Source organism: Garra rufa, chromosome 22 (genome assembly GCF_049309525.1).
Source record: "Garra rufa chromosome 22, GarRuf1.0, whole genome shotgun sequence".
Taxonomy (NCBI): Eukaryota; Metazoa; Chordata; class Actinopteri; order Cypriniformes; family Cyprinidae; genus Garra; species Garra rufa.
This window is the reverse complement of record NC_133382.1, coordinates 3,105,269-3,119,357: the sequence shown is the minus strand read 5'-3', so window position 1 is coordinate 3,119,357 and position 14,089 is coordinate 3,105,269. Positions and strand designations below refer to the sequence as shown.

Below are 14,089 nucleotides of genomic sequence, written 5' to 3'. Positions count from 1 at the left end.
AAATTAATCTAGATTAATCTAGATTAAAAAAATTAATCTATGCCCACCCCTAATATATATATATAATTCCGTACTACTATTTAAAACAGAAGTACTCAGTAATTTGTTTTGATGCCAGAATTCACTTTTCACAAATTTCTTTTAGATTTTAATTTTTTTATGATTTTTTTTACAACTGCTGCTACTGCTGTAATAATAATTATTATTATTATTAGTTTATTATTTATTGTCTTACACATAGTAGTGTAGATCTTCAATATTAATATTCAATTTGAATATAACTTGTTTGGTTATTTATTTTTATTAATAACAATAGTAATAATAGCAAAAATGTAAATATTGTTGTATTTTGGCATGAATATAGCTGCTGATGAATGAATAAGTGAATAAGTGTCTGATTGTCAGTGTTGATCAGACGTGTCTGTGGGCTTCATTCTGAGTTTTCTTCACTCGATGTGTTCGTTAAACCCTCTCAGATCTGTGCATTTGACTGATTTCATTTCTCTCGTCCAGCGGTTTGAGCATTCGGCGAAGCTCCGGCGGAAGATCACCACCTACGTGTCGTTCCCTCTAGAGCTGGACATGACGCCCTTCATGGCCTCCAGGTACGAGCGGCGGCGTCTTCAGCGTCTGATTACAGTACAGACAGTCAATTGAAAGCTAATGTGTGTCCTGTTTTGTCTCTCAGTAAAGAGAGCCGGATGAACGGCCAGTACCAGCAGCCCGTAGACTCTTTAAACAACGATAACAAGTGAGTGAATGGAAGTCTGCTGTGTTTGGTGTTGTCTGCTGTGAAGGATTGTTCCTGTAACGATCTCTGTGTGTGTCCTCTGCTGCAGGTATTCTCTGTTCGCGGTGGTCAATCATCAGGGCACGCTGGAAAGCGGCCATTACACCACATTCATCCGCCAGCACAAGGACCAGTGGTTTAAATGTGATGATGCCATTATCACTAAAGCCAGCATTAAAGATGTTCTGGACAGCGAGGGGTCAGTCACACATACTACATACAAGAGCTCCTTCACCATCGAGTCACACTTTTTTGATTGAGTTTACTGCAGTGCAAACTAGGGACTTTTGCAATAATATTTGTCTAAGTGGTTTATACATGCTTATTTGTGGCAATAGCCAATAATGCATTGCATGGGTCAAAATGATCGATTTTTCTTTTATGCCAAAAATCATTAGGATATTAAGCAAAGATGATGCTCCATGGAGATACCTTGTAAATTTCCTACAATAAATATATCAAAACTTAATGTTTGATTAGTAATATGCATTGCTAAGAACTTCATTTGGACAACTTTAAAAGCGATTTTCCTCAATATTTAGATTTTTTTCCCTACACTCAGATTCCAGATTTTCAAATAGTTGAATCTCAGCCAAATATTGTCCTATTCTAACAAACCATACATCAATGGAAAGCTTTTTTTATTCTTTATAGCTTTCAGATGATCAAAGCTGACCCTTAGGACTGGTCATTTCATTATTATTATTATTATTATTATTATTATTATTATTATTATTATTATTATTATTAATAGTAGTAGTACTACTGTATTAATAGTTGTTGTTTTGAGTTTTTTTACCGTTTTGTTTTACACATAACAAAACTTCTATAATTTATATAGTATATATTTAATATTTCTATGCCTTTCTCATTAAATATAGCAATAATACTAATAATAGTACTGATAATGTCATAATTGTTATTATATATTTTTTTAAATGATAAAATAAAGAAAAAAATATGTGATTATAATGGAAACAAAAATGATGTAATGTGAAAACTAAAATTTAGTTTTGTAGCCAGAATTAATTTTTCACAAATTTCATTAACAATATTATTATTATTATTATTATTATTATTATTATTATTAGGCTATTATGCATTTCTATTTAAATATTATAATATTAATAATAATATTAGTACTGATGATGAATGACTACAAATAAAACAAAAAACTAAATTTTTATACAAAAAAAATCACTACTTGAAATAAAATATTTAGAAATAATTAAATAATAATAAAATAAAAAAGAAATAAAATATAAATACTAACTCAAATAAAATAATTTAACAATTAAAAAATTAACTACACCAAAATTACTACAACTAAAACTAAACAAAAATTACATTTTATTGCATAGAAAATTGTTACTTGAAATAAAATGTTTATATATATATATATATATATATATATATATATATATATATATATAAAATACTAACTGAAATAAAATTTTATTTTGACTTGATACACCAAAATAACTAAAACTGAAATAAATACATTTTATTACATAATAAAATCATTACTTGAAATAAAATATTTAAAAAGTATTTTTAAATATTTATATTTAAAAAATATATATCTTATTTTCAGTATCAATTCTTGTAACTTAAAGTACTAAACTAAATAAAAATACAAAATAAAATTTGTAAAATCTATATTGACTATATAAAACCATACAGTAGCTAAAATTTAAAAAGAAAAAAATATATATTTATTTTATATCAAAGATGAAAAAGGGTTGAGGCATTGAAACAATAAGTGTAATACTGCTTTAAATAAAAATATATGAATAAATATTTTATTTAATTGCTTTTTTCTTTTTCTAAACAAAAAACAAACAATTTACGTAATTTACAGAAGACCACTAAAATATCATTCAGAGTAACGATCTTGTCAGGCATATTTACAACTAAAATCAATTTATGACATTAAAAGACTGCTTTTTATTAAATGTGCCACTATCCTAGGTTTTGTCCATTTGTCAGTAAGAATGTTTCACTCATTTAAAACACAATGAAATTTAATATGCTCCCTTATTCTTTTATATATTTTTATATGCACAAGTCAGAATAAGCATGTTGTTAGAATTTTTACATAAATATTGTTACACTGAATGACAACCTAACATTATTTCAACCAAATTTTGACATTTGAAACTTTAAAATTAGACACTTTACTTACATTTAATGGGCTTCCTATGGACATAAAATCACTTTTGTGAATTTCTTTTGATGTGGACGTCATATAACCATCGTATATACCTTTTGCAGGTACTTGTTATTTTACCATAAGCAGTTCCTGGAATACGAATAATCCCGAAGCAGGAGCGGCCCGAGTCGAAGCTGTGAAGGGAGGATCATATGAGTGAAGGCGGGATGGAGGAGTGAGCGCAGACCATCCAGCCTGACACTTGCTCGTCCCACGAGAGCTGGCAAGAACAGAAGAGCGTTACGACATACGAACGCAGCCTTTCTCACTAAAGAAAATCAAAACAACAACATATAATGACAAAGCAAAAACTAAAATAAAAAAAAAAGAAGTGACACAGCTAAACCAATCTGCACTGAGCAACCGGAGCATACTTGACAGAAAGAGGAGGAAACAACGACGGAGTTCTCACTACAGACACAGACTGACATCTCGGCACGCGCATTTCACTCTGATTTTCTCATCCTCCTCCTCTGATTTTTTTTTTTTTTTTTTTTTCGAGAAGTATAAATGAGGGATTCCTTTTTTATTTCTTCGTATGCATTATCGATGTACTGAATGCAACAGAAAGGTGTTATTGACTTCAGCGTAAAACTATATCGTCGTTCGTCGCTTGAGTTGGGAATACTGTCCTCGTCCAGCACTTTTTTTTTCATTCGCAGCATCTCATTTTTTTGTTCTCTCTCTCTCTTCTTTGGGCTGGAAATGTCTCTCTCTCTCACACACACACACACACACACACACACACCCACACAAACACAAATCTATATATAAATCTATTTTTATAAGTCATTGGTTTCTGTTTACGTGTCCTATACCTTCATCTTTATCTCTCTGTCTCTCTCTCTTCACGTGGTTTTGATGTGAATGGAAAAGAAGGTGTTTCTGCTTCGTCGCATCTTTGATCTTTCGTTGGACTTGGTTTCAGTTGCCGGTTTGGTCGTGAAGGCTTGTCATGTTTCAGATGCATTGTGAATGAAGACGTTTTCCTTTCATGTGATGCCTGTCGCCACCATGGCTTGATTCAGCAGTGTTATCCTCAGCCACGCGTGTGTGTGAGCGTGTGTGAGCGCATGTATGCATATCCTTGTACACATATGTGTGCTATCTGAGCGTGTGTGTGTGTGTGTGTGTGTGTGTGTGTGCACGCATGCAGGTATGTGGGCACCTGTGTGTTGGTGTTGTTACGTGTGTGTGTGTGTGTGTGTGTACTGAATCAGTACTCAAACTTGGCATGCCGTTCAAACTGGATGCTAAAAGACTTTGGGGAGGATTTTATAAATGTTAATTATGTATCTATGTATAGTATGTATGTATGTAATGTATGTAAAACAAATCAATGGAAAAAAATGGTGAAGAAAAAGCGCTGTGTGGTGTGATTCACTCTTGATGAGTTTTTATCTTTAAAGGGGTCATCGGATGGCCATTTTCCACAAGTTCATATGATTCTTTAGGGTCTTAATGAAAAGTCTCTAATATACTTCGGTTAAAAATTCTCAATAGCAGTGTAAAAAAAAAACACCCTTTTACCTTGTCAAAATCAGCTCTGCAAAATATCAGCTCATTTTATCGCATGGGCCCTTTAAATGCAAATGAGCTCTGCTCGCCCCTCCCCTCTCTGATGCGGGATTACGAGCTGTAATGTTTACTTTAGCTGCGTTTAGTGGTGAAACTTGCCAACAAGCACATTATTATAAAAGGTTGTTTGCAAAGATGCATTAAAAACCCATATACTCACTTCTGCTGTGGGTGAAGCTGCATCAGGAACAATTTGCACAAACATAGACACATATGTAGATCGGGGTCGGTGCTTTCCATTTAAAAACGAAAGTAACGTTAATCCTCTGCATCTTCAGTGGCTCAGATGTCGGGAGTAAATGACTACTGCTATGTTCATTATTACATCCAACAACAGAACACCTCAATCGCTCAATCTGAGACATTCTCGGTGAGGGCGGGGCTAAGGTAAGGCGCTCATGTCAATCAACTATCGTGGGAGTGGCCTCTGTTTCGTCACAACAACAAGAAGCTGAGAATGAGCTGATTTTAAAAAGGGGATATTACTTTTAAAGAATACCACTGGGTGGATGTTTATCATTGTAGGGTGGTTGTGTACACAAACTGCCAACACATTAATGTTCAAACAACATGGGAAAGTGAGTTTTGTATCCAATGACCCCTTTAAGACTCAGCCACTCCTCCTAAAACGGCTCATTCAAACGCCCCACTTGTTCACATAACACCGCCCATATGTATATGGAAAGAAAGAAGGCGTAACTTTTACCGGATGTTGTAGTGTTGCAATCGCCACGTTGTGGAGACACACTGTTTTTCATTGCGAAAGCGAAAGTACTTTAGCCTTCCAAATGAGGACACAACTAGAAATCAGTGGTTAAGTTATATTTACAATGCAAATATTTGAGTGTGTGCTGTGCATTTCACGGAGGGCTGTTTCCTGAACCTGGGAGAGCAGCTTACAATGCCAGCTGTACCCAAAGGGTTAATTCAAATGTTGCAAGGACAGTCTGCGCTTCTGACTGACGGCCTGTAAGTACATTTTCATATTTAAGGAATTTGCTACTGACTATTCAAACATGAGTTTTGAGCAGTGTAGAGTAGTGCTTGTTGTTTATAGTTTTATGATCACCAATGCAGACATGGTGTCATTTTTACGCAGCACAACGCAACACATAGACAGTGTGGGTCTATGGCAAGCCGTTTAAGCCTTAAATATACTAAGCATTACTCATCGTAAATGCATTTTTATTAGTAACGATTAAATAAGAGATCTCTATAATTAAATTTTTACTAGTAACAATGCCAATCAGAGAGCTCTACAAATGAATTTTTACTAGTATTAATTCCAATTAGAGAGCTCTCTAAAGCAATTTTTACTAGTAAGAATTTCATTTAGAGAGCTCTCTAATTCAACTGTTACTAGTAAGAACTGAATTAGAGAGCTCTTTAATTCAATTACGAAGCTCTGCAATTAAACATAACTTTAATGTGTTTTTTTACTAGTAAAAATTGAATTGTAGAGCTCTGTAATTGCATTTTCACTAATTAAATTAGAGCGCTCTCTAATCGGAATTGTTACTAGTATAAACTGAATTAGAGAGCTCTGTAATTGGAATTATTACTAGTAAATATTGATTTAGAGAGCTCTCTAATTGTAATTCTTACTAGTAAAAATTCTGTTGTAGAGCTCTGTAATTCAAAATGAATGGAAGTCACTGGAGACGACTAGTAAAAATTCATTAGTAGAGCTCTCTAATTGTAATTGTAACTAGTAAAAATTGATTTAGAGAGCTCTAATTGAATTATAGAGGTTTTTAATTGAATTGTTACTAGTAAAAATGCAATTGCGACGAGTATAGTATACTATAGTATAGTATATTTTAGGCTAAAACGGCTTGCCATATGAGTCATTATAATCAGTAGTTATGTCTCCACTGGATGTAACAAATGCCCTATTTATAATGGGTTTTATTGTTTCTGTCTCGTCACGCTGAGAAACGGCATGGGGCGCAAAATTTCCGTCCTGCACTTGAGGTATCCGGCCAATCACAACACAAATGATGAAATATGTTTCTAAGCCACAAAATTATGTTTAGTGGCTGAATTTCTGTTGAAATACCATATCCACATTATTTCTCCATAAAAGTGGGTAAATTCAATAGGTCAGGCTTCCGTTCTCAACTGCTTCCAGCTATTTTTAGCTGTAAAAAACAGCTTGTTTTGCTGCTTGATATTGCAAACTGGTGTGTCTTACTATATTATTTGAATGACTATCTTAACTATGAACACTGGTTTGTAATGCAAACAGTTTTACCATTTTACCGTCACACATTCACAGAAAACAGCTTACTTCCGTGTTGAAAAATAAGCCATAGATAGATATCTGTATGTTCATGTTATAGATCAGTGCATAATATTCTTAATTCTCAAGCGAGCTCCACCAATCAGAGAACACAGTCACAGTTACCGTGGAAACCAAAAAAGTGCAAAACTGCTCACTAGTGACCAGCAAGTGACTTAAATCCTAATGAACTTGAGTCACTCTTCCTACAAAACTGAAAATGTGACCCTGAACCACAAAACCAGTCTTCAGCAGCTCGGTTATATTTGTAGCAATAGCCAAAAATACAATGCATGGGTCAAAATGATCAATTTTTCTTTTATGCCAAAAATCATTAGGATATAAGGTAAAGATCATACATTTCCCTACCATAAATATATCAAAACTTAATTTCTGATTAATAATATGCATTGTTAAGAACTTCATTTGGACAACTTTGAAGGTGATTTTCTCAATGTTTTGATTTTTTTTTTTTTTTTTGCTAAATAGTTGCATCTCGGGCAAATATTGTCCTATCCTAACAAACAAACATCAATGGAAAGTTTCAGATAGTGTATAAATCTCAATTTTAAACCCCTTATGACTGGTTTTATGCTCCATGGTCACATAAATTTAGTTAATTCAGAAGTTGTAATTATAATAATCAACTTTCAGAGTCAAGAGGCCTTAAAAGTGTGTTGTGCTCTATTAAATACAGCATTTATTAAAACTAAACTAAAGTTATATTTTTTTCCATAGGAATTCTTGAGGAATGACAGTACAGTTACATGTGTTTATTGTTTCAGTTCCTCAGCACACGTCTGTTCACATGCTCGTTTGTGTCGGTGAACATATGATCCTGAACGCTCTGCTTTTATCGGTGTGCGTCTGAACCGGCTGATGGAGCGCGCCGTTGTCATGGTGATGATTCTCGGCGGCGGCGGCGCGCGCGCGCGCGGGCTCGTGAGCTCCGGCCTGCTGATAGAGCGGGTGCGGCGCGTTCGTGTGCTCGGAGAAGCAATAGACGCAGGTTTCTGTGGCTTTCGGCCGGTCCTGAGTCACACTACCCTCCTGAGACACCTCATCCGCCCGGGCCATCAGAGAATCTGAAACAAACAAAACAAACACTTGCAACGAGCCTTCAAATAGAATGGGAAAAAAGAGAAATATTGAATATGTTTTGTGACCTTTCGACGATTGTCCTTGTTTGTTGGGCTGTTTCTTGGTGTCCAGCTGTTGCTGGTGTTTGGCTCTCTTGAGCAGCAGCAGGACGGCAGCGGTCAGAGTAAACATCAGCACTGTGATGCAGAGGCCCAGCAGAGAGTAGAGCAGCGCCTCTGAGTACAGTGCTGATCCGGGCACTGAGCGCCCTCTGCCGGTCTCCCGCTGCACTGCAGACCCGCCGAAAGGCCTCTGCGTCACGGACACCGCACCTGAGCCTGAATGACAGAATTACAGCGCTTACAGCGACCAGAAAGGTATATATACATGCAAGTCAGGTTTACTACTAGAACACTTTTTAAAATAAGTTAAGTACAAATTTAACCAGGTACGTTTATGTTTGAAGATGTTTTCTCATGGTTTTACTACCAAAAACAAAAACATGGTTAGGCTACTATAGTTAAACCATAGTAACAACAAATTAACCATGGATTTGCTACACTAACAGTTGAGCCATCGTATTTGTAGTAAAACTGTGGTTATGGTAATCAATGCGCAAAAAAAAAACATGTTTACTACACTTTTACTCTAATAAAACTATGGTTAATTTTTATAAGGGGTATATGTAGCTGGTAGTATTTTATTGAAGCTTGTTTCCATAGAATGCTAAAAAAGTAATTGCCACTTTTTATTTCACAATTCTGACTCTTAATTCTTCCAGTTTTGAGTATATCTCACAATTCAGTCCTTTTTCTTGTAATTGTCCCCCTCAAAGGAAAAGGGTCAAATTTGAGAAATGTAAAGTCATAATAATAATAATAATGGGGGAAAAAATCCAAATTGCAAGATGTAAACGGAAATTCTGAAAAAAGTTATAACTGCAAGATGTATGAAGAATAAAAGTAATAATAGTGAGATGTAAACTTAGAATTAAAAAAATGAGAATAGTGAGATGTAAACTTAGAGTTCTGAAAAAGTGGCAATAGTAGTAAGATGTAAACTTAGTATTTTGATAAATATAAAATAGTGTTTTGAAGAATTCCAAATAAGTGAGAATTGTCAGATGTAAACTCAGCCTTCTGGAAAAAAAGTGATAATAGTGAGATATAAACTCAGAATTCGAAAAGTGATAATAGTGATATGCAAACCCATAATTCTGAAGAAAAGTGATAATAGTGAGATATAAACCCAGAATTCCAAATAAGTGAGAATTGTTAGATGTGAACTCAGACTTCTGAAAGAAATAAAAAAAAAATTGATATGTACTCTCAGATTTATGAAAAAAGTGATAATAGTGAGATATAAACTCAGAATTCAAAAAGTGATAATAGTGATATGCAAACGCATAATTCTGAAAAAAGTGATAATAGTGAGATATAAACTCAGAATTCAAAAAGTGATAATAGTGATATGCAAACGCATAATTCTGAAAAAAGTGATAATAGTGAGATATAAACTCAGAATTCAAAAAGTGATAATAGTGATATGCAAACGCATAATTCTGAAAAAAGTGATAATAGTGAGATGTAAATGTAGAATTTGGAAAAATTGATAATAGTCAGATATAAACTCAGAATTTTGAAAAGTGATAATAGTGAGATGTAAACGTAGAATTTGTAAAAAGTGATAATAGTGCGATATAAACTCAGAATTCCAAAAAGGTCAGAATGGTCAGATGTGAACTCAAATCTGAAAAAAGTGATAATAGTGAGATGTAAACGTAGAATTCCAAATAAGTGAGAATTGTCAGATGTGAACTCAGACTTCTGGAAAAAAAAATTGACATGTACACTCAGAATTCTGAAAAAAGTCACAAGAGTGAGATGTAAAGTCAGAAGTCTGATAGAAAGTCAGAATTCAAATGTTAAGCCTACAAATGCACTATTCTGAGAAAGAAACCTGAGGCAGAAACAAGCTTCCATTGTATTTGGAACCGCAGTACTTATAACGTGATTTTGAGTATTTAAGAGCTAAAATGTCAAGTATGATTGTTCTGAAATGCGTGACTCAGTGATGCAGACGTTTGACTCACTCCTGCATGCGTCTGCGCAGGCCGCCGGGTGACTGCCGCACAGCTCTGAGCACCTCAGACACTTCTTCAGCAGCGTGTCGTAGAACTGACCCGACACAGCTTTACATTTCCAGGCCTCTGCGAAACAACATCACACGTTCTTCATCAAATAATGCTCTTCACACGCAGAAGCTGAAGACATGGTGGAGCTTACCGCAGTACTCCGAGCAGCGTGAAACAATGATGCTGTTGTGACAGACCATTCTGCAAGGGACACACTCTCGCAGCAGCAACTTGTCCAAATACTGACCCTCAGGACACCTCTGTGCCATCGTCAGTCCCCGACAAATACCTGCGTTTTACCGTAGTAAACACGTTCTTCGTTATAAATGAGTCATGGGTGACTAACTGATTCAATAAGCTGAACAAACACTTCTGCTTTGAATGAAAACAATTAACAGAAAGAGAACATTTGACTGGTTTTAAAGGCTATAGTGAAGTGTTATATCCCTCATTATAGTCAGTTCGTTTAACTAAAACAGCAGAGAAACAAAATGAGCAACAGGTCTTTGTGATAATATCATCAAAAGTAACTTGTTCAGTCTTGTAATCTCTCATGATCATAACTGAACATCCATCACACAAAGACGATGATCATAAAATGAGTCATTGACAGCTTTAGCAGAAGGTGGTAAGATGCAGATTAAGATATAGATACGCATTTACAGCTAAAGATTAAGTAGATCTTTTTGGAGGATAGATGTGTATTAATATATGTTACTACTGTGCATTACCTTTTACTTCAAACTAGAATAATTAATTATTAATTAATTAATAATTATATTTTGGTTGATTTACAATTATTTAAAAATAAAAAAAATTTAAAAAATATTTATAATTGTGTTTTGATTTTTTTTTGCTATTTTTTATTAGTTTATAAGATAATATTTTATCATATTATCATTGCATGCAAAAACTATATTGCAAATAATGTTATAAAGTCTAGATATATATAAGTTAGTCATTTATTATTATAATTACTAATACTAATATATTTTCACATTATACGATAATGTTTTTTAATCAAATTGTTATTGCATATAAATAATACATTACAAACAATAAATATAAAAAAATTACAATTATATATATATATTTTTTATTTAGCATTATGATTCTATTTTCATATTATCATATTATCAACTATATTGCAAAAAATATATAATTTAATCGAAACTATATTACAATAATTTTATTCATAATTGACCATTATGATTTATTTTCATATTGTCATTGAATGTAAAAACTACACCGCAGATAATATCTATAACAATCATATATCTATATATATATATATAAATTTAATCGAAACTATATTAAAATAACATTAAGAGATTTTAATTATTCACCATTTTGATTACATTTTCATATTTTCATTGCATATAAAAACTACATGGCAAATTACATGTATAAAAAGAATGTACACATGTATACATATATATATATATATATATATATATATATATATATATATAATATAATTGAAACTATATTACAATAATATATTTAATATTTTAATTATTTAGCGTTATGATCATTTTTTCATATTATCATTGCATATAAAAACTATAGTGCAAATAAAATGTATAAAAAGTATAAAATAGTATGTATGTGTATATATATATATATATATATAACGTCATGAAAGACTTTTGGATTACAACTGATGTTCAGCGGATCTTATTATTGCATTAATCTTAATGATAGCTTTCAGGATTGTTTTCAAAATCAGCTTCATAAGTCTGAAGCACATTCTCTGAAACATTAGTGATCACTTACCTCGAGTGAGAATGAAGACATGAGGGGTCTGAAGTTGAGTTTTCTGTGAGTGTGGGACTATTTGTACAGCAGATAATTTGAATAAAACCACAGCGAGCCTCACGAGACCACGCTTCTGCAACTGCTGTTATTACAGATAACATTTCTCAACAACTTTGATTATTTGATTGATTATATGAATGTTGAATAATATTTTCGTCATATTATTATTTTTGAACTAATACTTCAAATAATAAAATTTAGTTAATTAATATAATTTAGAAAAATATATTATTTTTATATATTATAATATACAGTATAAATATAATAAATTTCAATATATATTTTTCAATACACTATTTTTAATAATAATCATATTTATTTTTTATTTGATTTATTTTTTTTATATTTTATAATATTTTATTTTTTGGAACCAGAGCATCATCACAGTGGCATTTTGACTAAGTTTGTTCAGGAAACTGACAAATGCCAAACATAGGTTCTTGTTTCAGGTAATTATGATGCATCAAGCAGCTTTTGTTTCTTGTAGGCGCTCGTGAAACAGAATTTTTAAAGGCTCATTCAAACAAATGATCTTTCAGCTGAACTAAATGACTAGGCCAACTCAGAGGGACAGAAATGATTCATGTAGGGTTAAAAATGAAGATGCATTATCCTCGGGAGACAAAACACTCGGGTTTTGTTTCAAAAGATGAATATTTCCAGTCGCCAAACTGCCTAATGTTTGCAGACAGACCACACAAAGAGTCTTTACTTCACAGAATCCAAAATCGACACAATGTTGCCAATAAAATGAGTCACGTTGTTGGTTTGGAGGCGAAACCGATCACACACTCATTTGAGCACATCCTTGCACCTGCAGGTCTTTTAAATAGACCTCAAGTAGACCAGTGTTTCTTAGAGAACCTACAGAAACCGGCAGAAAACCTATTCTAATGACAACAGGAAGATCTGGTGAGCATGACGGTGCAGTCGGTGGCATTCTGTGACCGGAGCAGTGAAGCTGAACCACAGAGACAGATGGTATCGCATCACAGGAAGAGCTCAGTCAATATACTCCACACCTGTTGACTCCAAATGACAGCAAACGCCTCGTTTTGAATAAACACTGCATTAATTAAGCTCTTGGGTTTCACTGTGTGTCAGTCAAAGAGAAACGAGGTTCTCGTTACGAGGCACGGTGGGCTTTTATTAGGTTGGCTTCTTTTTCTTCTTCTGAGACTACATTTTAAAGTTTATCTCCTTCTAGAGCTTTTAAGCTAACCACCAAACTCCTTCAGACTCTTCTGACTCGGCTTGCTTTATCTTTTCTAACTGATCTGGCTTATGGTTTCAGTAAATCAAAACCACCAAAAATCCTGTAGACTTTCATTGAGGGGGTGAAAACTTTTGTACAATAAGTCTTACGGTTTATTTAAAGGATTATTTCACTTCCAGAACAGAAATAATGTACTCTCCCCCTTGTCATCCAAGATGTTCATGTCTTTCTTTCTTCAGTTGTAAAGAAATTAGGTTTTTTGATAAAAAAACATTTCAGGATTTCTCCCCATATAGTACACTTTTATTGTGCTCCTAAGTTTGAACTTCCAAAATGCAGTTTAAATGCAGCTTCAAAGAGCTCTAACTATGGGGTTCCATTTGTGCCTAAAAAGAGTCGACTGCTTTGTGCATTGAACCATACATTTGTCTTTGTCTACAGTCATTGCCTACTTGTTCAGTTAAATCAGTCTATGTTGATGTGCATGAATGTATGATGTATGTTGAGTGTTGAAATCCTCTTAATCTGTCGTCCTACCACCTTTTTCTCTGTTGTCCTAACTGTCATTTTGTTCTGTCGTTGTGTTCTGTTGTCCTGTTTTGTCATCTTATTCTGTTGTTTTTACTGTCGATCTTATTGTCATCTTATTCTGTCGTCCTAATGTCGTGTTGTTCTGTCATCTTTAAGTGCGGTAAAGTTAGTTTTAGATTTGATATTCGCTGCATATTCGATTAGGCTGCTTTAGGGATCATCAGCAAATTTATCTCACAGTACAAAACGAGTCCAATAATTCATTCAAATTGATATTTACAGGACTATCTGTAACACCAGGCCATTAGAGGGAGCCCTTACCCAGTACAGACTGTTACTGTACTGCAGATCATCCCTAAAGCAGCCTAGTCGAATATGTAGCGAATATCAAATCTCAAACTAATTTCACTATATTTTTCTTCATATAGTGAAAATCGGTGGTGCACAAT

The 14,089-nt window shown here is 33.7% G+C and overlaps 2 protein-coding genes across 3 annotated transcripts in view; one reads left to right on the top strand and one right to left on the bottom strand.

Moving 5' to 3' along the window:
- usp22 (ubiquitin specific peptidase 22) overlaps positions 1-4,354 on the top strand; it is a 67,436-nt gene extending 63,082 nt beyond the window's left edge. For both annotated transcript variants that reach the window (XM_073828095.1, XM_073828096.1), the window contains exons 10-13: positions 514-605; positions 689-751; positions 840-989; positions 3,065-4,354. In XM_073828095.1, the coding sequence (XP_073684196.1) occupies positions 514-605; positions 689-751; positions 840-989; positions 3,065-3,107 (348 nt within the window). In that variant the 3' untranslated portion in view covers positions 3,108-4,354. The remainder of the gene's footprint in view (positions 1-513; positions 606-688; positions 752-839; positions 990-3,064) is intronic.
- A 3,199-nt stretch (positions 4,355-7,553) lies between these two features.
- Positions 7,554-10,582, bottom strand: LOC141298309 (tumor necrosis factor receptor superfamily member 13B). Its single transcript, XM_073828814.1, has 3 exons — positions 10,227-10,582; positions 9,992-10,150; positions 7,554-8,279 (listed from the first exon to the last, which is right to left on the bottom strand). The coding sequence occupies exons 1-3, from the start codon at positions 10,342-10,344 to the stop codon at positions 7,666-7,668; spliced, it is 891 nt and encodes a 296-aa protein (XP_073684915.1). The 5' UTR covers positions 10,345-10,582; the 3' UTR covers positions 7,554-7,665.
- Between the last annotated feature and the right edge of the window lie 3,507 nt (positions 10,583-14,089).